The 24,324-nt window shown below is 38.2% G+C and overlaps 1 protein-coding gene across 1 annotated transcript in view; it reads left to right on the forward strand.

Annotated features, from left to right (window-relative positions):
• Window positions 1-389: 389 nt before the first annotated feature.
• Window positions 390-24,324, forward strand: part of LOC127441099 (ephrin type-B receptor 1-B-like) — a 421,097-nt gene continuing 397,162 nt past the window's right edge. The window contains exon 1 of the mRNA XM_051698281.1: window positions 390-602. Coding sequence (XP_051554241.1) covers window positions 536-602 — 67 coding nt within the window. The 5' untranslated portion in view covers window positions 390-535. The remainder of the gene's footprint in view (window positions 603-24,324) is intronic.

Raw genomic sequence — 24,324 nt, forward strand, 5'->3', positions numbered from 1 at the left:
ACGAGCGCAACACATACTATGTCATTTTTATAAAGTTTCACGCCAAGCACTTATTCTGAAATTATTAGTCATCATCAGATAAGAAAGGCACAAACCAGCGCGCATCTCTTTCGATAGATGCTTTAAGCTTGAGGTTTTTTTGGCCAGCAGAGGGCGCTCGTTCTCTTCTAGCCGAGCACATTTACTCGCCTGAAACAGGCCACTGAAAAAGTTTTTGTTTTGAATAACAAGGCACGCTGGAAGGAGAGACCATCTGCGATTGGTTGGCGGTTTTCGGTTTAGATTCTATGATTGGTCCAAACATTTTAAAGGGGGTTTGTGGGGGTCCATCACTCTCAGCTACTCTCTCTCCTCTCTGCGCTCCGCGTCCGTGGCAGCATCCACTCACTCTTTACTACTGTCTGCGATGAGACTCTATGCCGCTCGCCCACTGGAATATCACCCCCCGTGTGACAAGTGATAAGTGACGGATTTTACGCGCACGCCACGCCGCTCGGTTTTCCAAAATAAAGGAAGGACAACGCGGCAGCGGCAAATGCCTACCATGATTGTGGGATTAATACAGCTTTTGTGCGTGGTTACGGCGGTTTTCGGGATGGAAGGTAAATATGTGGATTTCATCTTTAACCTGTGATGCCTCTTTGACGCGCTCAATGGAGTGTATCACGCGCGCCGCGCGCTTTAAGTTGTCTCGTTGAGCGCTTTGGATTTTGACCGATAATGTCTCGTAATGGAAAATTGCTCTGGAATTTATTCGCGGAGTAAATTGAGTACGAAACAATATTTGGCATCAAATGGAGTTGGGAAGCAGTTTCTATAGTGGCTCCGTTGTTCTCTTTCACTGGGTTCGTCTTGGTTCTGAATGTTTTGGAATGAACGCGATTTTATGAGCGCAATTTCTTTGCACGTGCGTAAATGATACTTAGTAACCTTTACGCGTTTACTGAGGATGATCTAAAAATCGTAAACATTCTATTTTATTCACATCTTTGCTAATACTTGCTGTCTAATAAGGAGTATTTCCTGGTAATGTTGGAATTGGAACCAGGTAACCTTTGGTTGGCATGATTTGGGGCTCTAAAAATGAACTGATCATACTTTTTTTTATTTATTTATTTATTTTTTATTTTTTTTAATAATGCACTTTAGGTGCTGAAAGAGTCGAAGATTTTTAAATATAATAATACAAATAAAACTAGAATGTTAGAGACAAAGATGTAACCCCATACAGTATTTAGGATTGGGGGAGTAAATAATAATAAGTAATAATAGTAATAATTTAAGAATAAACAATTTTGAAAAAAGCCATAATGACTGACTTCTAATCTAAATGTTGAGAATGGGTGTGTTGGAGGCATTTAAACACTTTATTTATGCTTTGGGAATACAAATCACTGGTGGGGACTGGTCCCATCCTGTATTCAGGTCACGTTAGTATATGATTTATTCTGAAAACTGAATGTAGAAAAGCAGCGAGAAACACACACAGAGAGAAAAATCTTTCTCCTTGTCTGGCATTTGACAGATGGTGGATGACTGGTTGTTGCATCCTCGCCAGAAATCAGACCTACAGTTAGGGATGCCGTGTTTGTGTGTGTGTGTGTGTGTGTGTGTGTGTGAGATCTGTCTCCAGATCTGTAATGATCATGGCCAACATGAAGGGATTCTCTAATTGTCTCCATCCCCAATGCCTGTCCAATTCTCTCCATAACCTCACCTCTCTCCCTGTCTGAAAACGCTGTGATACAAGTATGCATTCACAGTCACACATACATATGGGTTTCTGTAGCTCAACTGGTAGAGCATTGTGCTAGCAACTTCAAAATCTTGGGGTCCATTCCCAGGTAACACACAAACTGAAAGAATGTATATGCTGAAAATACACTGTAAGTCATTTTGGATAAAAGTGTCTGCCAAAATGCATAAATGCATTGACACAGAGGTTTATGCTTTGCAATGTGATTAGTTAACACGCAGTTTGATTTGCAGCCCTGTGTTGCTCGGTAACTACAGTAAAACATTTTTCATTTCTGCACAGTTATGACTGCATTTTCCTTAAGTGTTTGCACTTTTTTCCATCATAAAATAAACCAGTCCAGAATTCGATTCCTATGAAATGCATGCACTGATAAATGCTCGAATGCATTGTAAGTCACTTTGGATAAAATCGTTTGCCAGATGCATAAATGGAATGTAAATGTAACGTAGACAATCAGTGCTTAATTATGTCTGCACTAGCCCTTATGTGTCTCATTCTGATTTCAGTCAGACTGAATGAACAATAGTGTCTTTTAAATTCATTTAGGAGAGTTTTTTTACTGCAGTGTAACAGTTCAAGGTCCGGCCAGGAGGAGGCAGGAACCGGCTGAACAGTCAACATAAAGGTTTAATGATAGAATGAACTTAAAACAACATAAAACTTAAACGAACACAGACACACATGCAGCGCGGCTGCGTGCGTCTCTCTCTCTCGAACGCGCCTCCAGCTCCCCTTTATCTCGCTCTCCCGCTGATCAGCTGATTCAGCGCTGGCCTGGCCACGCCCTCCTCCTCGTCACATGCAGGTTCGCTGGAAATTCGGTTGAAGGCGGCAGATGGAGGGAACCAGGTTGGTGATCTCTTTACTGACTAATTAAAAAGGGAATTGGCCTTTGTGGTTTAAAACATGTTTGCTGTGGTAGATTTGTGTGCATTATTCACTCCTTGAGCCTATATCAGTCAGAGATCAGATTATGGCTCCTAATTGCCAAAGCAGTCCAGTGACCACAAACAGTGTGTCAAAGCCATGTGTGCTTCAGAGAAAGCGAGAGAGTGGGCGTACAAGATAGAGGGAGATAGGGATGGGGGAGGAAAAGAGAGAGTGTGTGTGTGTGCATGTGTGTGTATGTATGTGTGAGAGAGAGAGAGAGACCAAGTGAGTGTAATTGTGAGGAAGACAAGGGTCTTGGGGACCATCTGGGTTAGTGGGAATTGGAGTGACTCCGCTTTGATTTCTAGGCATCAGTGGGCTTAAAGTACAGTGCACCAGCAGTTCCTAATAACACCATAAATCTGATGAAATATGAATGCACACATATGGTACAGCGCTTGTGAAACACTATTAAAGCATAAATCATACTAGGTGAGTTATTATTAGATGGTGATACCAACAGTTTTTTAGTCTGTGGTTTAAAGAACAGCGCTGTTTCTTATGGCAAATGAGGTTTCTGGTACAGCGAGATCAGGAGGCAACCTATAGCATCTGATGTCACTGACCAGTACTTGGAGACCAGAGTTACTGAAACAATGCAGATATGTGTGTTTGTAAAAAGTCTGGGCACTTTTTGCACTGTGAACTTTTAGAAAATAAAGTTTCATTAAACATTTTTCACACACGAATTTTTTAAATGTGTCTTCTATCAATGTTCAATAGTGTATGTACAGGCACCATAGGAGATAATTGTCAAAAAAAAAAAAGATTTGTTTTTTCGGAATGTCATGAATTCCCACCTCTGTGTTCTTTATCACCACAGCTCAAATTCCATATTGTGATCAATAAATTCCATTGTGTGGTGGAAATTACATTTTTAACACTTCTGTTTTTTTAAATAAAATGGCTGATTTTTGTATACATCCTAAATACACATAATTAAAGGATATTTTCACACTTTTCTGCAGAATTTGTCAAAATTACAGCTTATTTGGAAATGATGCCCAGTAAAAATTCTCTGCTCACAAGTGATATTTATCTTGAAATGGTTTTATGCATTTCTCTCTGTGTTTAGATTTTCAACTTTTAATAATTTGTCATTTTATAATGGATTTCCATAGTTTTGAAAGTCTGGGTCTGGGACAAGGCTAATAGAGTAAACTCTACAGCATGTATAAAAGGCATTTGTAAAGCACCAATAATAAATGATGAAGACTTATTAAAATGTTTCCAATTCATTTTTAATTAAACTTCAATTTAAAAACATAAAAAAAAAAAAAAAAAAAACTGTTTGAACAAAACATGACAAATTCTTGTGTGTGTAAGCATACTTGGCAATAAAGCTCATTCTGATTCTGGTTCTGATTCTGAAAAATCAAACGCTTTTAGACATGAAAATGCCTGAAGTTGAAGAGTCAGCCATATACAGGTGCATCTCAATAAATTAGAATGTTGTGGAAAAGTTCATTTATTTCAGTAATTCAACTCAAATTGTGAAACTCGTGTATTAAATAAATTCAGTGCACACAGACTGAAGTAGTTTAAGTCTTTGGTTCTTTTAATTGTGATGATTTTGGCTCACATTTAACAAAAACCCACCAATTCACTAACTCAAAAAATTAGAATATGGTGACATGCCAATCAGCTAATCAACTCAAAACACCTGCAAAGGTTTCCTGAGCCTTCAAAATGGTCTCTCAGTTTGGTTCACTAGGCTACACAATCATGGGGAAGACTGCTGATCTGACAGTTGTCCAGAAGACAATCATTGACACCCTTCACAAGGAGGGTAAGCCACAAACATTCATCGCCAAAGAAGCTGGCTGTTCACAGAGTGCTGTTAACAGAAAGTTGAGTGGAAGGAAAAAGTGTGGAAGAAAAAGATGCACAACCAACCGAGAGAACCGCAGCCTTATGAGGATTGTCAAGAAAAATCGATTCAAGAATTTGGGTGAACTTCACAAGGAATGGACTGAGGCTGGGGTCAAGGCATCAAGAGCCACCACACACAGATGTGTCAAGGAATTTGGCTACAGTTGTCGTATTCCTCTTGTTAAGCCACTCCTGAACCACAGACAACGTCAGAGGCGTCTTACCTGGGCTAAGGAGAAGAAGAACTGGACTGTTGCCCAGTGGTCCAAAGTCCTCTTTTCAGATGAGAGCAAGTTTTGTATTTCATTTGGAAACCAAGGTCCTAGAGTCTGGAGGAAGGATGGAGAAGCTCATAGCTCAAGTTGCTTGAAGTCCAGTGTTAAGTTTCCACAGTCTGTGATGATTTGGGGTGCAATGTCATCTGCTGGTGTTGGTCCATTGTGTTCTTTGAAAACCAAAGTCACTGCACCCGTTTACCAAGAAATTTTGGAGCACTTCATGCTTCCTTCTGCTGACCAGCTTTTTAAAGATGCTGATTTCATTTTCCAGCAGGATTTGGCACCTGCCCACACTGCCAAAAGCACCAAAAGTTAGTTAAATGACACCAATGGTGTTGGTGTGCTTGACTGGCCAGCAAACTCACCAGACCTGAACCCCTTAGAGAATCTATGGGGTATTGTCAAGAGGAAAATGAAAAACAAGAGACCAAAAAATGCAGATGAGCTGGAGGCCACTGTCAAAGAAACCTGGGCTTCCATACCACCTCAGCAGTGCCACAAACTGATCACCTCCATGCCACGCCGAATTGAGGCAGTAATTAAAGCAAAAGGAGCCCCTACCAAGTATTGAGTACATATACAGTAAATGAACATACTTTCCAGAAGGCCAACAATTCACTAAAAATGTTTTATGATGTATTCTAATTTTTTGAGATAGTGAATTGGTGGTTTTTTGTTAAATGTGAGCCAAAATCATCACAATTAAAAGAACCAAAGACTTAAACTACTTCAGTCTGTGTGCATTGAATTTATTTAATACACGAGTTTCACAGTTTGAGTTGAATTACTGAAATAAATGAACTTTTCCATGACATTCTAATTTATTGAGATGTGCCTGTATGTACCAATTTAATTAGTTTATACAATATTTACTCAAAATTAACTAACCTATTTTAAAATCGAAAAGCGTATCCATAGACAAATCCGTCGTTAGATTTTTGTACTGACACTTTCAGCCAATCAGGCACAGTTATCAGCCAATGCAGGTAATCCCAAAATGGCCAAAATTGGCAAAATAAATGAATATTCCAGGTTCAATACAAATTAAGCTCAGTCATTAACATAATTTTTTTGTGTTGATTACCAAAAAAAAATAAAAAATAAAATTATATGTACATACTGTAAAATTTATCCTAAATAAATTAAAAATTAATAAAAATAAAAAAAAAAATTAAAAAATTTGTGTTGCAGTAATGCACTAACAATGGAAGTGAATGGGGCCAACCCATTCAACCATTTACTTTGTAAATGCCTCACTGTAACCTTGCTTTTTTTAAAGAAAAGTAAGGATGAGAAATTATATTTGTGTTAATCAACATTGTCACAAATGTGTTTCTTGGTAAATTGCACACGTTATTAAATATTCAAATTTGTCTGTTCTGTTTCAAATCATTAAGAAGAATGCCATAACGTTCATCACTGATATGTGGTGATGTCTCTTTTGTTGTTCATGTGTGTTTGGGGAAGTTTAAGTGCTCAATCAGGATTTTAAGTGCAGGTCTGATTGGCCTGTCATTTTGAGATTTTTCTTTCGGTGGAAACATCAAATAGGTTATAGAAAACAGTCTAGCCTCCTAACACACACATACACACTTAGACATCCAAACCGTCAGTCAAGCCCTCGCCGTTAAAGAGGTCTGAATGCAGTCATGTTGGTAAGTGCATGGCCGAAGTCTTTTGTTCCCACATGACTGGCCCCAATAAACAAGCCCTATCTAAAGCCACCTCACTACAAACCACATAAAATCTGTCCTCTGATCCAGCTGAAGCCCAAGTCTGCTTTATCAAATGACCTCACAACAGACTGAGCCAACATCCTGACTGACACTGTTGTTCTGTCGAAGACAAAGCAGCGGGGTTTATCTCCACTCTCTGCAGGGAGACATCACTACCATTTTTGTGCTGAGCTGACCTCAACTCAACTCAACTCACCTGCCTTGTCCAAATCAACAAAAGATTATTAATCTGTTACAACTACATCTGCCAAAGTTAACACGCTTTGAGATTTATTTTTTTTAACACATTCCTGAGGACTTTTGAGCTTGATTAGATGTTTAAAACAGTCAAGTAATTTTTACAAATTTGACATAAAAACCACTGTTTTCTGCCATGTCCTCTAAAAGACTAATGGGATCTAGTGCTGTGCCGACAGAATCTTCAATTTTAAAATTTTGATACTTTTTCTCACTGTACTGTATCAATACATTCTATCCCTGGACTGATATTTTTATTGATCTAGTTGTGAATTCATATAATGTCCTACAGTTCAATAATGAAAAAGCAGGTTGTCTAAATAAGCACAAACTCAGCAGTCAGAGCCATTCCTTTAGCTGTGGGTAGCATCTATGTATCTACATATTTTTGTGTGAATTTTGTGATATTGCATTAAAAAAATCTAGATGGAAACACAAGTATGCAAATAAAATCTCCATAATGCACACACAAACCGTATACGCTCACTTGACGTGGATACATTTTTTATTCGGTAAGAAAACATGCGCACAAAGTATGGTGGAAACATATTTCCCAAATATATTCCTATAGAAATATAAATGTGCATCAAAAAAGTCATGTAAAATGCCATAAAGTCGTGAAATGCTACGTTACAAAGTATGAAATTAAGTGGGTGTAGAGAAAATAGATTTTTCCAAAAGCACAATTGCACCAACCTCTCTGAAGTTCTCAGTGGTTAACAGATGTCTACGTCAGATTGCATTGCAGCAAAGTGGACATTTTCTAAATTTTCAGTTGCATGGTGAAACATTACATTCACAATCCGTTGTTTTTCGTGTACATCCTTCTGACACATCATTTGCAGTTTTCTCTGACTCGTCGTTAATTCTAGTGTGTAGGCACCCTGATCGATTATTTAAATCACTTGGCAGCCCTAGTTACAACACATTCAGACATTCATGGGTGTTCCTGTGTCTGTGTGGAGGTTTATTCACACTTTTTTTTTTTCAATCCATCTCTATCACACAGTCAGCTAAATACACATGGCGGGCCCATAATTTGTTTAAGGGTGGATAGGACTATGAGACGTGTGTGTAAGTGATGGAAATTACTGCAGCTGATGTGAATAATGAGCTACAGATGCTGACCACACTCATCCTACTGACTTTTCTCTTTTTTTTTCTACTTGACCATGACATGCAGATTCATCCTATCCCTCGGTTCCCCTGCCAGGCTGGCTGAGATTTAGGATGACCCATGTTCTTTAATTCTCTGACTCCATTTGTTTTTTTGGTTTGTCTCTTAGGTCAGGTCCTTTTTCATCCTCTTTAGAAAAAGAGACATCATAGTGATATAAGAGACATGACAATAGTACAACTCTGTAGGAAATCATTTGCCTGGGACAACAGTCAGTTAGGTCTATACAGCTTAACAGTTTTTGCAGGAACATATGTGACTGCAGAATACAGAAATTGACCAATTAAAATCTAGCTCTCCAGAGAGCAATGTAATAAATGCAATATTTTGCACACACACACACACACACACACACACACACACACACACACACACTCAGAGCGAGAGAGGTGGTTCTGCTAGGGTTTATTGTAAAACTCTTCATCATTACTTGACTGAGTCATCTTTGCGCACCGTGGGGTTAAAGGACATTTTCATGTTTCCTTTATCTTCCATCTCGCTGTCAGCAGTGTCTGTGGGGCACAGAGCAGCGAACGAAAACCACTAATTTACCTGTAAATGAGATTGCTCTTCTCTTTCTAAATGAATGCTTGCTGAAAATAAGAGGGATGAGGGAAGATAAAAGTGTTTTTTTTTTTTTTTGTTTTGTTTGTTTTTTAAAGAGTTCCTCTAGTCTGAAATCTTTTCCAAAGAATAACTGAAGATACGCACACACACACACAGATTCGAATCGCTATTAAAGATTAATGTGAGGGTCAATGGGTCACCATGGTTTTGTGGATGGTGCTGACCTCATGACAATTTGTTAAATAAACAGCTTTTTACTTTTTATTGTATGTGTGTGCATCGACTGTCATGACTTTTAAATGTTGAGCAGCTCTTTTGACTTTTGAAATCTCATGCAGTTCACAAGGTGTAGCCAACTGGAGTATTCAAGCAGCATCGGAAAAGCAAATCAGAATAGACTGGGAAATTATAGGGTGAATTTGAAAACACACAGCACTTTACATACCTTGCTGAAAAGACCAGCTTAGTTTTTGCTGGACCAGGCTGGTTTGCTGGAAATTCATGTTGGTGCTGGTTTGATGCTGATTTTTAGAGAATTGGTTCAGAACTGAGAATTGGTTGATTCAGGATGGTTTAGATACTGGTTAGTGTTGGTTTGTTACAGTTTTAGCTGAGAATTCAAATTGGTCCATGCTGGTTTATGTTGGTTCAGGCTGGTTTATGCTAGTCGGTGCTGATTTGTTTCTGGTTTAGCTGAGAATTTATGTTGATTCAAGCTGATTTATGCTAGTTGTTGTTGGTTTAGCTGAGAATTTGTGTTGGTTCTGGTTGGTTTTATGCTGGTTAGTGCTGGTTTTGTTGCTAATTTAGCTGATATATTCAAATTGGTCCATGCTGGTTTATGTTGGTTAGTGCTGGTTTAGCTGAGTTTTCATGTTGGTTCAAGCTAGTTTATGCTAGTTGGTGCTGGTTTGGTGCTGGTTTAGCAGAGAATTTGTGTTGATTCTGTTTGGTTTATGCTGGTTAGTGCTGGTTTGGTTGCTGGTTTAGCTGAGAATTCAAGTTGGTCCATGTTAGTTTATCTTGGTTTGTGCTGATTTAGGTGAGTTTTTATGTTGTTTCAGGCTATTTTAAGTTAGTTTGAGCTTATTTGGTGCTGGTTTAGCTGAGACTTTATGTTGTTTCACACTGTTTTATGCTAGTTGGTGCTGATTTGTTGCTGGTTTAGCTGATAATTAAAATTGGTCTAGGTTGGTTTATGCTGGTTTGGTGCTGGTTTAGCTGAGAATTCAAATTGGTCTAGGTTGGTTTATGTTAGTTTGTGCTGGTTTAGTTGAGAATGTATGCTGTATCAGGCTGGTTTATGCTAGTTGGTGCTGTTTTATCTGAAAATTAACATTGATTCAGGCTGGTTTATGCTGGTGTGCTGGTTTGGTGCTAGTTTAGCTGAGAATTCAAATTGATCCAGGTTGGTTTACAGTATGTTGCTTGGTGCTGGTTTAGCTAATAATTCATGTTGTCTCAGGCTGGTTTATGCTAGTTGGTGCTGGCTTGGAGCTGGTTTAACTGAAAATGCAAGTTGGTTCAGGTCGGTTTATTCTGGTTATTGCTGGTTCAGGCATGTTAGTGCTGGTTTGGTGTTGATATAGCTGATAATTTATCTTGGTTTAAGTTGGTAAGGTCTGGTTTGGTTCTGGTTAAGATGAAAATTCATGTTGGTTCAAGTAAGTTTATGCTTGTTAGTGCTGGTTTGGTGCTGGTTTAGCTTGTGAGTCAGCGTACTTGTTACTTGTAAAGTAACAGGCTGGTCATGGTTGACCAAGATGGTCTTTCTGGTAAAGCTAGTTACTCAAGGAAGTCTAAAGAAGGTTAAGTATGGTTAGATATCTGGTGGGGAACAAAAGCACACTAACATCCAAAACAAAACGTATGTGATCGACTATGATGGTGTTTTCAAAAGGGTAGTGTGGGTTGTTATAAATCAAATTGAAGCATCCAGGTGTTTTGACCTATATATCTGCATATGTACACACACACTGCTGCAGTTTTGGGCTCTGATAAATTGGTTCTGAAGCATCTGGGTGATGCAGAAAACTGAAACCCTATCTGGTCTATAGAATTGTTGGTACTCACGAGACACAGCAGCCAGATGGTCGATGGGGTGCATGTTTGTGTGTCGATTGGTGTGTGTGTGTGTGTGGGATCTCGCTGGTACCATCAGACCTCAAAGCCCTGTTGGTTTCTTGTCTTTCATGGGCTCTGATTTTTCCAGTCTCAGACCGCTATCAGTCTCACTTCACGCTCTGTGGTTTTTCAGCATCACTAGAGTGGTAAACGAGGTCTGAAATGGCCTTGTTAAACCAAGCCATTGTATTGTGTGTTCGTACACATTTATAGCAGAGATTGTGAATGGTGACTGGAATTGTAAAGTGGCATTTGGACACTCAAGCCACATTTCACTTACTCATGTTATTGTACTGAAAAATAAACTTCAGTGGCATGTATTTGGTAACAAAGATGGTACAAGCCCACGTCTCTTTTTATGTTATCTATGCAGTGACATTTATACTTTGTGTATTCTTCTGAGGTGTTGACTTAGGCCTATGTTGATTAAGAGGCAAACCATCAGTACATTGGGTTAAATTACTAAAATGATTCTGAACAACAGAAAGCAGAGCAACTCCATCAGAACAGGTCAAAAAATTTTGCAGCACTGTACTCTGAAAAATTTGGTTTCTAAAATCAGCCCCTTCTTGTGGGTGCAGGGCTGGGCTGTCTGCTTGGAGTTATGGCCCCCGCAATACCACCCCCTCCCTCCAAAAAACATTTTATCAGATGATTTAAAAGTCACCTGGTAGGGGACAGTGTGAATATGTGTAAGTGCAATCAGCAGAAAAGAGCTCATACACAATTTCTCTCTCTCTCCATTTCTCTCTCTGTGAGAGAGTGGTCAGATAGCACACAGGGCATTGGGTAAGTGACCCAGTCAGCAGATATGAGATAGTCCTAATGTTCCTAGAGGAGAGGTTGTGGCAGAGTGTATTAATTATTGAGATACTGTATATACATATATGTACATACTGTATATTTATACCATGGTCTGTTCTAATACTCTATTCTGATTGCCTGGAATGTGTGCAGTTCAAACAGTTGAATGCACTGGTAGTTCAGGTCAGTTTTAATCACCATTCGATATTAATGCACTGTTTGTAACCATTGCAACATAACATTACAGAGCAAGCAGAGTGAACTATAAAAATTGAAAACATTCAATTCAACAATCTAACCACTTTCATCAGCATAGCTAACATAATGGAATTCAGCTTGTTTTGCACGGAGGGTGAGAGATTGAAATCAGAACCTATTAAATGCGTCTTTCGCTGTCCAGCAAGGCGTTGAAAGACAATTTAAACTGTAATGTGTTGTGTATATTATGTTGCTGTGCTGAAGTGCCGCCTATAGTCACTAGAGGCCTCCTTGCACTCACACATCTCTGACTCAAACGCTGAATGAGAAGCGCTGTTTGTTTACAAAATATAGGCAGCATTTTGCGGTGAAGAGCTACCATGCAAGGACAAATTCCAATTTAATTAATTCAGTCAATTGTGCAGCCTTGATGGATACCATACTGATGTCTCAGAGGTCAAAATCTGCAGGTTCCAGAGTGTTTTGAATGGTTTCCCCCTTATCATACAGTAAGTGCCACTTTTACTGTCACTGCCACGTTTGTAACATCATTTTTTTCCACATTAATGTGAAAATGACAATGAATAAAAATTGAATAATACATTTTCTCTGGAGTGCCAACCCCTCTACATTCTGTGGATAATATTATTTCTGGATTGTGCATTTAAATTCACAGTTTTCACACTACTTTTTCTCTGTGTCTGATTTAGAACAGGCCGGAGCTGTAGATCTAATGGCCCTTAGATAAAATTAACCTTTATTTTTTTTATTCTTCCAGTAACTAATCAATTCTGGCAAATCACCATAATATAAGCAGGATAATCCATGGCTAGGTGTGTATTAAACAATTTTAAATGCACTTCGCAGAGGCAACCACCCTCCGCTTCGCATCTTATATATATATATATATATATATATATATATATATATATATATATATATATATATATATATAGATTACCTGTCAAAAGTTTTGAAACACTTACTCATTCTTTATTATAATTTTTTTATTTTTTCACATTTAGAATAATAGTAAAGTCATTAAAACCATGGAATAACATAAATGGAACTATGGGAATTATGTTGTGACTAAACAAAATCCAAAATAAATCAAAACTGTGTTATATTTTAGCATCTTCAAAGTAGTCACCCTTTGCATAGAATTTGCAGACATGTACTCTTGACATTTTCTCAACCAACTTCTTGAGGTATCACCCTGGGATGCTTTTTAAACAGTATTGAAGGAGTTCCCATCTATGTTGGGCATTTATTGGCTGCTTTTCTTTATTATTTGGTCCAAGTCATACATTTCAAAAACCTTTTTTTTTTTTTATTAAATTTTAGTTTTATAATGAAAAAAATTAATATGGTGGCACAATTATATTTTTGTCTACAAAACTCATTTCAAACATTTAAGCATACGCCTTCAGATCAAAATATTTTTAAGATCATGAGAAACATTTCAGTCAAGTGTTTCAAAACTTTTGACCGGTAGTGTGCATATATATATATATATATATATATATATATATATAATGTGTGTGTGTGAATAAATAATATTATGAATAAAAGATAGTCTTGGAATATTTAGTTTACATGGAATATGTAGTGTTTGTTGTCATTTTAGTGAGTTTTACCATGTCCGTCTCTATTTACTGTCATTGTATTGAAAAAAGCAGTGGGAACATTCTGCCTAACACCTCCTTAGTTGTTATATGGAATAAAGAAAGTCATATGCATTTTATATGACATGATGGTGAGTAAATGAGGACAGAACTTTTATCTTTTGCAAAACTATTCCTTTGAACTCCCAAACTCCTTTTACCACTGCACAAAAGCCTGCTTTCAATGCACAGTCTGTTTTGACTGGGACTGTTTTCTCTCAATAACTACGTTTCCATCCAAGGATTTTTTGCGAAAAAGTTTTAGCGCATCAAAATAAAGAAACGCAAATTAACGCTAATATTTCACAAGTGTCGACATAACATTTTTCTGTTTAATTCTAGCACATGAACGCTATGTCGATACTTCAAATGTCGCGAAAAACTGGTTTAGAAAAACTTTTTGTCGAGAAAATTGGCATTAACGCAAAAATGTAGTGTCACATGACATAATTTACTCCAATTGTTAGCCTGTGTTAATCATGGCGATGGTATACACCCTTGAAAGCCAGTTTATTGTACGTGATTATGGATTGATCTTAATGGCACAGTACAGATCTGATGCTGTAAACATGACACTTCCAAGAGTGCCAACACAAATATCTCGTATCATGCACATCGGCAAGTGCACAGAGAACAAATGAATGGCCAATGTTTGTGATTAATTTAATCGCAGTAGCCATCCGTTTATTTATTAATGTTGCTTTTTCACACCATTCGAAATAATAGATGGCAGTCATGGAATTAGCCCACAATAAAAAATAAAAAAATTGCATAAAGTGCATAAAGATGTTTTAAATTAAAAATAAATACACAATACTAGGAGAAAAGCTTCAGTGTGCTTTTTGGAACACTAACATATAGCCCAATTCTATAAAATTATTGTTTATATTTTTGAAAAATTGCCGGCAAAATTCCCTGTATTATATTAAATAAATTACCAAATGAATAAAGCATTAAATAAAATAATGAATTACCAAATGATAAAAAGAATATTTTTAGACCTGTATATGCCTTTTCTTTACACAAACTTAAATTAGCCTTACCCTGTAGACGAAAAAAGTTGGCTGAATGACATTCTCAGAATGCTCTACACTTTTTTCAAGACTATAAACTATCAGAACATTTTTCCAATGCTGAGTTCACTTTCAGAAAACTAGCTTTTGAACATTTTAAAACTTTTAAATATTTTAAATCTAACCCTCTTTACCTCGGATTGCATTTGCTGAGCTTCTTCAGAAAATTTAAATTGCATTGTGACACTAAAATTAATTTTAGATGACAATCAAGTTCAGCTGGTTATTTAAAGTTGCTGGACAAATATTCGGGACATAATGCAGTTGTGATGGCGATGCTTTAGATCAGATGATTGTTCAAAATAATATTGAATATCAGGAATCATATATGTAAACCCTGATATTACACCACATACATTTTTCTTTAACAGCTGTGCACACAGCATATACACATCGATGGATGGTCCTTATACTAAGTCCGAAAGTTTCCCCCACTACTTGGTGCAGGTTGCCAGCTTGAACAGGGCCATGATGATTCACTTGCGGGTCAGAACCGGTGGCAACCTGCGTTAGGCGCAACATCAGGACCGATATTACAGTCCTATCAGAAGGGCAACTGCTCCCTTTTGATTGCAATTCCTTGTCTTCTGATTGTATTTATTTGTGAAATTAAAATGACAGTAAGCTGTCTAATTTCAATGAATTGTCTCAATACTCTCCCCATTTTACCAAAACTTCGGAGGAAAAAAATTAGGGACATCTGGGATGCGAAAGGTACACAATTAGCAATAAACACACATTTCTGTATGGAAACAGCTTAAGGGCAGATTTCTTTTGCAATAAACAAAGTGTTTTTTTAGGCATGACGTCATCACGCACACCATTTTTTATCGATAAAAGGCCATTTGAATGGAAACGGGCAGAAGGCAAATTTCCCAAACATTTTTTTATGAATTTTCACTTTGTCAATAACAAAATAGCATGAAAAGTGGATGGAAATTAGGCTACTGTTGTCTTTTTACCCTGCACTGTCATTTTTTTGTTTGTTTTGTGTTGTTTTGTAGGGAGAGAGCCATTTTAATTCAAACTTGAGGCAGTGCAGGCAGCAATAGAGAGTTCTGTTTCCTGCCCAGAGCGCAGCTAATAATTGGTTCCCTCTTGCTCGCTTGCTGTATATACCCTGTTAAATAGATGCAGTTGTTCAGTTTGTTGGTCATCTGTTTTTTTTTTTTTTTTCAGGGTTTTCTTTTCATTTTTTCCCCCTTTCTGCTTCTGCAAACAGAGGTGAAACCCGAGTCCACATCTGTGTTTGAGTTGAGGATGGAGAGGCCGTAAAGATCTGGATGAATGAAAGAAGGGTTTGAGTTTTTAGGAGCCTGAGAAACAAAGACTCTCATTTATTACTCCCTTAATGAAAGCTGCTTCCAGCCCTCTGCCATAATGGTTTAATTTCACCTCTTGATCCCCTGGATTAGTCTGTGAGAGGCTGGAACACGAAGGGGGAGAGATGAAGGAGCTGCCGGGTATATTTTATAGTTCTCACATAGTTGTTCTCACACTAAGTTTTGATTTGGATGAATATTTTGTGTCTTTTTGTGTTGGATATTGAAAGAATAAAGAAAAGATTGTATTAATGTGCACGGTAGAAAACCTGTTGAACTTTGTTGCGAGTTTGTGGCATCCAATGTCTGGTCTCATAAATTAATTACTTTTTTAAAAGAGCCATGACACCAGCCTGATCTCATGAAATTACGTGAGCATTGCAACATTTTTGCAAAACTGAAATTACGTGCTTCCTAACACACTTGGCTGCAGTTTCCCAGTGAAATGTCCAGCGTGGGGCGTGAAAACATAACTAAATGAGGTTGTAATCAGACAAGGTTTTTAAGGTGAATTTTAGATAGAAGTTTTAATGAGTAAAACGTACCTCCCTAACCTTAAACTTTACCTTAAACCTAACCAATAGTGTTCTAAAAGATAAATGAGAGTTTAACAAAACAGACATCCTTACCCTAACCAACACCTAACCCTAACCGATAGAGTTTTAAAATGCCAGTTCGTAATGAAAAGCACATTTTCTGAAGCAACCACATCATTTTGTGCCACTTCTATGACACTTTTACTTTTGTGCATCTTTGGCAGGACTCGAACCGCACTCGAGGAGTCCAAAGTCCAACGCTCTATCAGCTGAGCTACAAAGCGAGATATTAATACTGGAATAAGTGTGTATATGAAGGTGGGTCTGTAATACAAGTGTTACTATATATATATATATATATATATATATATATATATATATATATATATATATATATATATATATATATATACACTATATTGCCAAAAGTATTCGCTCACCCATCCAAATAATTGAATTCAGGTGTTCCAATCACTTCCATGGCCACAGGTGTATAAAATGAAGCACCTAGGCATGCAGACTGCTTCTACAAACATTTGTGAAAGAATGGGCCGCTCTCAGGAGCTCAGTGAATTCCAGCGTGGTACTGTGATAGGATGCCACCTGTGCAACAAGTCCAGTCGTGAAATTTCCTCGCTACTAAATATTCCACAGTCAACTGTCAGTGGTATTATAACAAAGTGGAAGCGATTGGGAATGACAGCAACTCAGCCACGAAGTGGTAGGCCACGTAAAATGACAGAGCGGGGTCAGCGGATGCTGAGGCGCATAGTGCGCAGAGGTCGCCAACTTTCTGCAGAGTCAATCGCTACAGACCTCCAAAGTTCATGTGGCCTTCAGATTAGCTCAAGAACAGTGTGTAGAGAGCTTCATGGAATGGGTTTCCATGGCCGAGCAGCTGCATCCAAGCCATACATCACCAAGTGCAATGCAAAGCATCGGATGCAGTGGTGTAAAGCACGCCGCCACTGGACTCTAGAGCAGTGGAGATGCGTTCTCTGGAGTGACGAATCACGCTTCTCCATCTGGCAATCTGATGGACGAGTCTGGGTTTGGCGGTTGCCAGGAGAACGGTACTTGTCTGACTGCATTGTGCCAACTGTGAAGTTTGGTGGAGGAGGGATTATGGTGTGGGGTTGTTTTTCAGGAGCTGGGCTTGGCCCCTTAGTTCCAGTGAAAGGAACTCTGAATGCTTCAGCATACCAAGAGATTTTGGACAATTCCATGCTCCCAACTTTGTGGGAACAGTTTGTGGATGGCCCCTTCCTGTTCCAACATGACTGCACACCAGTGCACAAAGCAAGGTCCATAAAGACATGGGTGAGCGAGTTTGGTGTGGAAGAACTTGACTGGCCTGCACAGAGTCCTGACCTCAACCCAATAGAGCACCTTTGGGATGAATTTGAGCGAAGACTGTGAGCCAGGCCTTCTCGTCCAACATCAGTGTCTGACCTCACAAATGCGCTTCTGGAAGTATGGTCAAAAATTCCCATAAACACACTCCTAAACCTTGTGGAAAGCCTTCCCAGAATAGTTGAAGCTGTTATAGCTGCAAAGGGTGGGCCGACGTCATATTAAACCCTATGGATTAAGAATGGGATGTCACTTAAGTTCATATGCGTCTAAAGGCAGGTGAGCGAATACTTTTGGCAATATAGTGTATATATATATATATATATATATATATATATAATTTCAAATCATGTGTTAAAGTGAAAATATTTTGAGATCATAACAGAGGGGGTGAGTAATTGAGCAAAAATAAGTGTTTATAAAGTCATAATCAGCAATTGTACTCATGATTTGTATGAAATTAATGAAAAGTCAAAGCACCTCTAGTGTTAATTTCACCAGGAAACCACAGCGAAAAGTAGAAAGCGGCACGTTAAAGTCAGTTTGCAAAAAAAAAAAATATATATATAAAATTATAGAAGTGGTGTTTGCATATCCAAATCTCACTGCCAAGATGCTAAGATGCTCTGGTGGTTGAGTTCCTGTTGAATTTGTTGTTCAGTGTCATGATTTCATTGACAAACGTTCAATGTCTTTTAGTGAACGTCTGAGATTGAAAGTTAAAGAAGTGGCTTAGCGACTAATGTTCTGGCTCATTGAGCCATGGCGCATGTCCAGGTGATGCGTGTCCAGGATGTGACATTATTTCCTGTCCTCTCTCGAGTACACTGCGAATAAAATTGAATGAAAAAGTCAAAAAATAAAATAAAAGCCACTAAAAACATGATTATAATCACAACTCACTTTCAGATAATTAGTGTGGAAATTTCAACATCCTGTACCTGACACAGTTTTCCTCATCTGCCCCCCCCAACCACCCCAACGATTGCGTTATCACCAATAACATCTGACTGACTAAATGCAGCATTTCCTCCTCAACTTGACTGATTTTAAACTGCTCGCTCTATGCAATCAGCTCACCTCAGAAAATCAAGGTTTGGGTCAGCGGGTGGGCTGACTAATGTTATTAGACCATTAATATTTCATCAAAAAGCAGCTGGTCAGGTGTTTTTTACCATGGCAGTCAGGGTAATATCTTTGATGTGTGAAGAGGAAATGTGCAGTTGATTGGGCCTCCTCTGGCTCTCTCTCCCTCACTGTCTCCTGGTCTCTCTCTCTCTCTCTCTCTCTCTCTCTCATTAAGACTGAGTTATGACATCTTCACCAATGCAGAATCGTCACAAACCCATATTTCACTGCGCCATTGCATAAATGTAATCTCCGCTTAGGCAGAAAAAGCCAGCCCATACAGGAAGAATGAAATGTAGGAAAGAAAAAAAAAAAAAAACTTAGATACAAAGGGTCATGAGAGTTTAAACGGATGGCTGGATGTGGGGCCGCTTTATCCGGTGTGTGTGTGGGTCACGTTTTTCCAACATTGTGAGGACCAAATGTCCCCACAAGAATAGTAAAACCTGAAATCACCTACAGTACACTTTTCTTGAAGAAAATAGCTTAATATTCATACTAAATAATGTCTTATTGAATGTCCAAATATACAAAACATTCCTGTGAGGGTTCGGTTTATGGTTATTGAATAGAAAATGTCATTAGTTGAGTATAAAATCAGTAGAGTTTGATGGAATGTGCTTCTTTGCGCCTCTGTGACCATGTCTGCTTGCTGTTTATATCCAAACTTAAAAAAATAAATCAAATAAACTATTGTGGAAGTACCATGGTTCAGTGATGGTATCAGATGGTAATACCATGATATATTGATATACCATGATATGCTTTTGTATGTATGTTACATGTGATGTTTGTACAGTTTTTTGTAACACGAGGGTCTGAGATGTATTTCCCAGTGATGGGACAAATAAAGTATAATCAATAATCAATATTTTTCTTTGATTATTATATTTATGCACTATAGAATTAACTTTTCCATTATGGGGCAATATTTGCCCCTGGATTTGATTTTCATGGGCATTTTTCTACCTTTTATTAGAGTTTTTTTTTTTTTTTGTCTTACCATATGAAAAATATACTGTTTCATCAAGTCTAATGAATTGAATCAGTCTATCAATTCGTTAACATAAAATTGTAAGAATAAAAGACAGAATATGGATCTAACAAATAAATTAAGTGGTCATTTTTAATTTTGGGGACATCTTTGTCACTTTTGTGTCAGTTTTGCCCCGTGCTTATTTTTTGACACTGATAGTACTTTGTATATTTTTATGTTCATACTGTGGTACTTCTTTTGATAGGGCTATTGTCTATTCAGGTCAGCATGTGTGTCTCTTTGTGTGTGTTTCTGGAGAGGGAGGGCTTGGAGGTAATTAAGTATTGATTTCTAAGCATGCAGGGTGATGGGAAATGGGTGGCTTGGCCCTGATCACAGCAGGTTGCCAGATTGGGGGTGTCTGTATTACAGCGGAGTGCTATAGGGGTGAGCATGGCTCCCAGCCAGACCGGCTGCTGCCTCATCATTATAGCAGATTAATTAGTGACTCTTGCCCATGTGGTCATCCACTACCTTGATTCTGTTGCCTGCACAAGCTTTTGATAGTAGACAGACAGAAATGTTTATAACAATCCAGTAGTTATCATATTATATTATGAGTTATTTGATTGCATTTATTTCACGTTGATGCTAGATCTGGGCACATGCAAAGTTTTTATAACATGCAGAAATTTATAATTTGGTGTGCCACTGGAGGTGCCAAACACAATTACAAAATAATGCTTTTTGTCTACAATTCTTGAGCTCCGCAAGCCTGGTATCCCATTGGCTAAATTTTGAATCACATACTACCATACTACACTTTCTATTTCTTCTGTATGTAAATGTCAGAAATGGTAAGAATATAATGTTAGTATATGATTCCGAATTTAGCCATTGTTTGCACAGACAAGTAGTTCTGCCTCAAACTTCCGCCATTGGTTGAAGTTGACATGTCAGAGCGCTCAAACAGAATTGCAATGCTTTGAAAGCGCCACAGTGTTTTCAGTTTTCATAGTCAACCAATGAATGGCTTACTTATAATTGTCTCTGCTCATTCAACTGGGATAGGAACAAGTATTTTAACTAACATGATGATATGGGAAATCGAAAAGGTGTTTTCAAAAGTTCATGTACCCTGAAATCAACCCCATTCAGAGCTTCTCATAACACGTTGCGTGAACAACTTCCAAAACACGGGTTCTGGTCCCGTGGGAACCAGAAAGTATTAGCTTTTACATAAACAATGGTGAGTGCGATTCGGAGGTTTGCATTTTCAATCTAAAATTAAATGTTTACTCCACTGATGGTTAGGTTTAGGGTTTAGGTTAGGGGCTAGATTTAATAAAATATGCATTTCTGTTGACTATATTACAGCATTTACAGCTATAAATACAACTGGCTTTTGGTGCCACTCTGTGGACATTTCATCTGGAAACTGGAACTCATACGTGCCCATGCTAAGTCATTGTAATTATTTACACAACAAATGTGTCAAAGTAAGCTAAATGAACATGTTGTCTAGTTGGAAAACCTGGAGATCCAACTCACAGATCAAGATCATTATACAAATTTCTAATGTACACTCTGAGGCACTAATTTTGTAGACACTCATTTTGACATATTCTGTTTGCAGTAGTCCTTTCTGTTTTTCAGTCTAAATTCTTTAGTAACAAACCCACACATACACATACAGTTTTTCAGTGTTGCAGCTCCTAGCCATTAATTTTTCTTTGGTGATGTATAGATTGCTTTAATTGGCCATAGTGGAATGGCCATCTATAATCTTGAAGGTCTGCCATGGGCGGTCGGCCATCTGGGCTTTTATGACTCTGATATTGTACCATCTCCCAGGGCTTTGCATTTCAAGCCCATTGGCATGCTCGCCCATATCTAGACACAAATCTGTTCACTTTTACAGCAGTAGTTTCTATGCGGCAAGCAGGCGGTCCATGAGCAACCATAAAATCATGTTAGTGTCCTGCTTCAGCCAAATAGGAGCCAAAGCGCTAGTGTGCATCTAAAAGTGGTCACGGTTGTTAAAAAGAATCTGTTTGTGCCGCTTATTTGGACAAACTCAGACTTTGGGTCATTAAAAATATTCATTAACAGAAGAGGGTCATTGGTAGACAAACAGACTTTGGGAAATTTCCCTGATGGCATACGTACATTACCCAGATGTCTATTTGATGTGTGTGTTTACATCTGGAAGCCGTAATTTTTAGGTTGTTTACTCATCTGCAATACGTCTATAAGACGTCTCCTCTCAGTTGTCAATAAGACATTTAGCAAATGTCTTTGAGACATTTGTGATATAGAATGTTTGTAAATCTGATATTTTTAAGATGTTTAGCAGATGTTAATTAGAATGCGATGCTTTTGAGTAATGCTCTTAATCAGACGTCTCGGAGATGTGTGCTATCTGGGTTGAAAATCATAAGGAATGTCTAACAGTCAGCAAGAAATCAAAATGGCCCCTAATTACTTTCTTATTTTCTTATCATTTCTTATTGTGTATTATTTTAAAGAAATATATCACATTACAGACTTAAAATTGGCAAATGTTGTTTTATGTTGACTTTATGCTATAACCATACCCAACGCAATAAAGTGACGTGCTGCAGGACAATCCGTCAGTTGTTTTTATTTTTTATGTTTGTTGTGTTGTGCTGAGTAGCTCCTTCCACAATAATATCTCATTGATCTAAAATGCTCAACATAGCTATATATAAAATTAATAGTTCACCCAAAAAAGAAAATTCTATCATAATTTACTCGCTCTTATGTCATTCCAAACCAGTATGACTTTCTTTCTAATGTAGAACACAACGGGCAATGTTTTAATGAATAACGTGTTAGCATAGTTCCAGCAGGAAGACTCGGGATCTTTACGCATTGATTTATTTCAGGCATCTCATCCAATCACAATCCAGCCTCTGCTTTATAAGCTCTGCACATCTGTCTATCATCGCTCATTTGCCTCCGTTGTTTTCACCCCCCTCCACCCCATCACCACAGTTTAGGTCCCATCCTGCCTCAAGGGTAAGCTCTTATCCCTTGCCGTGATGGCCTTCTGGCAAGATCTGATAGTTTGAGCAAGTACCTGAGCGCTGAACCGTAGTACGGGATTTACGCCAAATTATCTAAATATCTCTACGTTCGTATTAATTCCAATCATCCTGAGTCTTTCTGATAGAAATACAATGGCTAAAAGAACTTAAAAGTATCACACAAGTCAACTGTGGGATGTGTGTGTCATATTCCAAGTCTTCTCAATGTATTGGATAAGTTTAAGTTATCCAAAAAATAAAAGAATTTCTATGAGAAATTTGTTTCTCATTTACTTTGAGAAAAGCTCAATAACAATGGCACTCACGTTCATGTGAGAACTTGTGTTGTTTTAAGCACTAAACCCACAGTTTTCATACTGAGAGGTGCCAGATCATGTCAGGGGAGGCATGGAGATTGATGATAATTTCACCAAGTAAAAACAAAAGATACATAAATACAATAAAAATGTATTGTGAAGATAAATGAAAATTATAGGCATAATGGACCATAGTCCATTTTAATAAACCGTAGCTCTATGGTGTTATAATACTGTTAATGTCAAGATCTAAACATGCATATCGTGAGAGCGCATCCATGTACCGGTTGCGCCAGTGCGAATCTCTCCGCTCGCACGCAGACGTCCTTGGCTCTCGCTCAAAACTGGATGTGCTTTCTCAAATAAACTACGCTGCTCTATGAAATCTCCCTGCTCTCGCTCAAAGAGTGCATGTGCGTGCTCAAAACATGTCCTATGCACTCACAAATCTATTATAAAGCCATATAGCTCTGCCTCGGACCATTCGTCACGACATGTCCATACGAGTTCAACATGATATCGGGTCGACGTGTCTTCATGTGTTTGTGACAAGTGCAGTTTTACATAGAGATGGAGATTGGCTCATGCGCTGCGAGATTATCACATATATAGGCTAAAAACAGTTAAGTAATCCTACTGTCATGAGGACAAACCAGGGTTGGGGGTCAAGGGTTGTGCGGTCTTGTAAATTTTCTTAGAGGTGGGGCTTACTTTCCAAGACCTTGAAAACCACTGGAATGCAAATTTTTGCATGAATTAACATAGATGGGTTTTGGAACGGCATGAGGTTGAGAAATGTATGACAGAATTGTAATTATTTGGGTGAACTATTCCTTTAAACAACAAATATGTTCTGATTGGCTGTTCATTCTGTATTTTGCTTTCATTGAGGACAGAAAAAAATACTTGACACTCAAAACCTAGTTAGTTAGAGTATTAGATTTAGCAATTGTCAAAAAAACCAACCGACTATCTCCAGGAGTCTATATATCTTTCCAAAGGGCTACTAATCTCCTAGCGTCATAGTGTGAAACCTGGATCACCGCACTAATTTTAGTCATCCATAGCCTGGAATGAAAGGCAAATCCCCACCAGCCATTCCTGCTGCACCGATTCCAACTTGAAGATAATTTCCCACAGTGGGATGTTGGTCCCTTTGTCTCATCCAGCTCCCTGGTCCGTCTAACAAGGCAGTGTGATGAGGCGTATGTGTGTGATGCTTA

Source organism: Myxocyprinus asiaticus, chromosome 5 (assembly GCF_019703515.2).
Source record: "Myxocyprinus asiaticus isolate MX2 ecotype Aquarium Trade chromosome 5, UBuf_Myxa_2, whole genome shotgun sequence".
NCBI lineage: Eukaryota > Metazoa > Chordata > Actinopteri > Cypriniformes > Catostomidae > Myxocyprinus > Myxocyprinus asiaticus.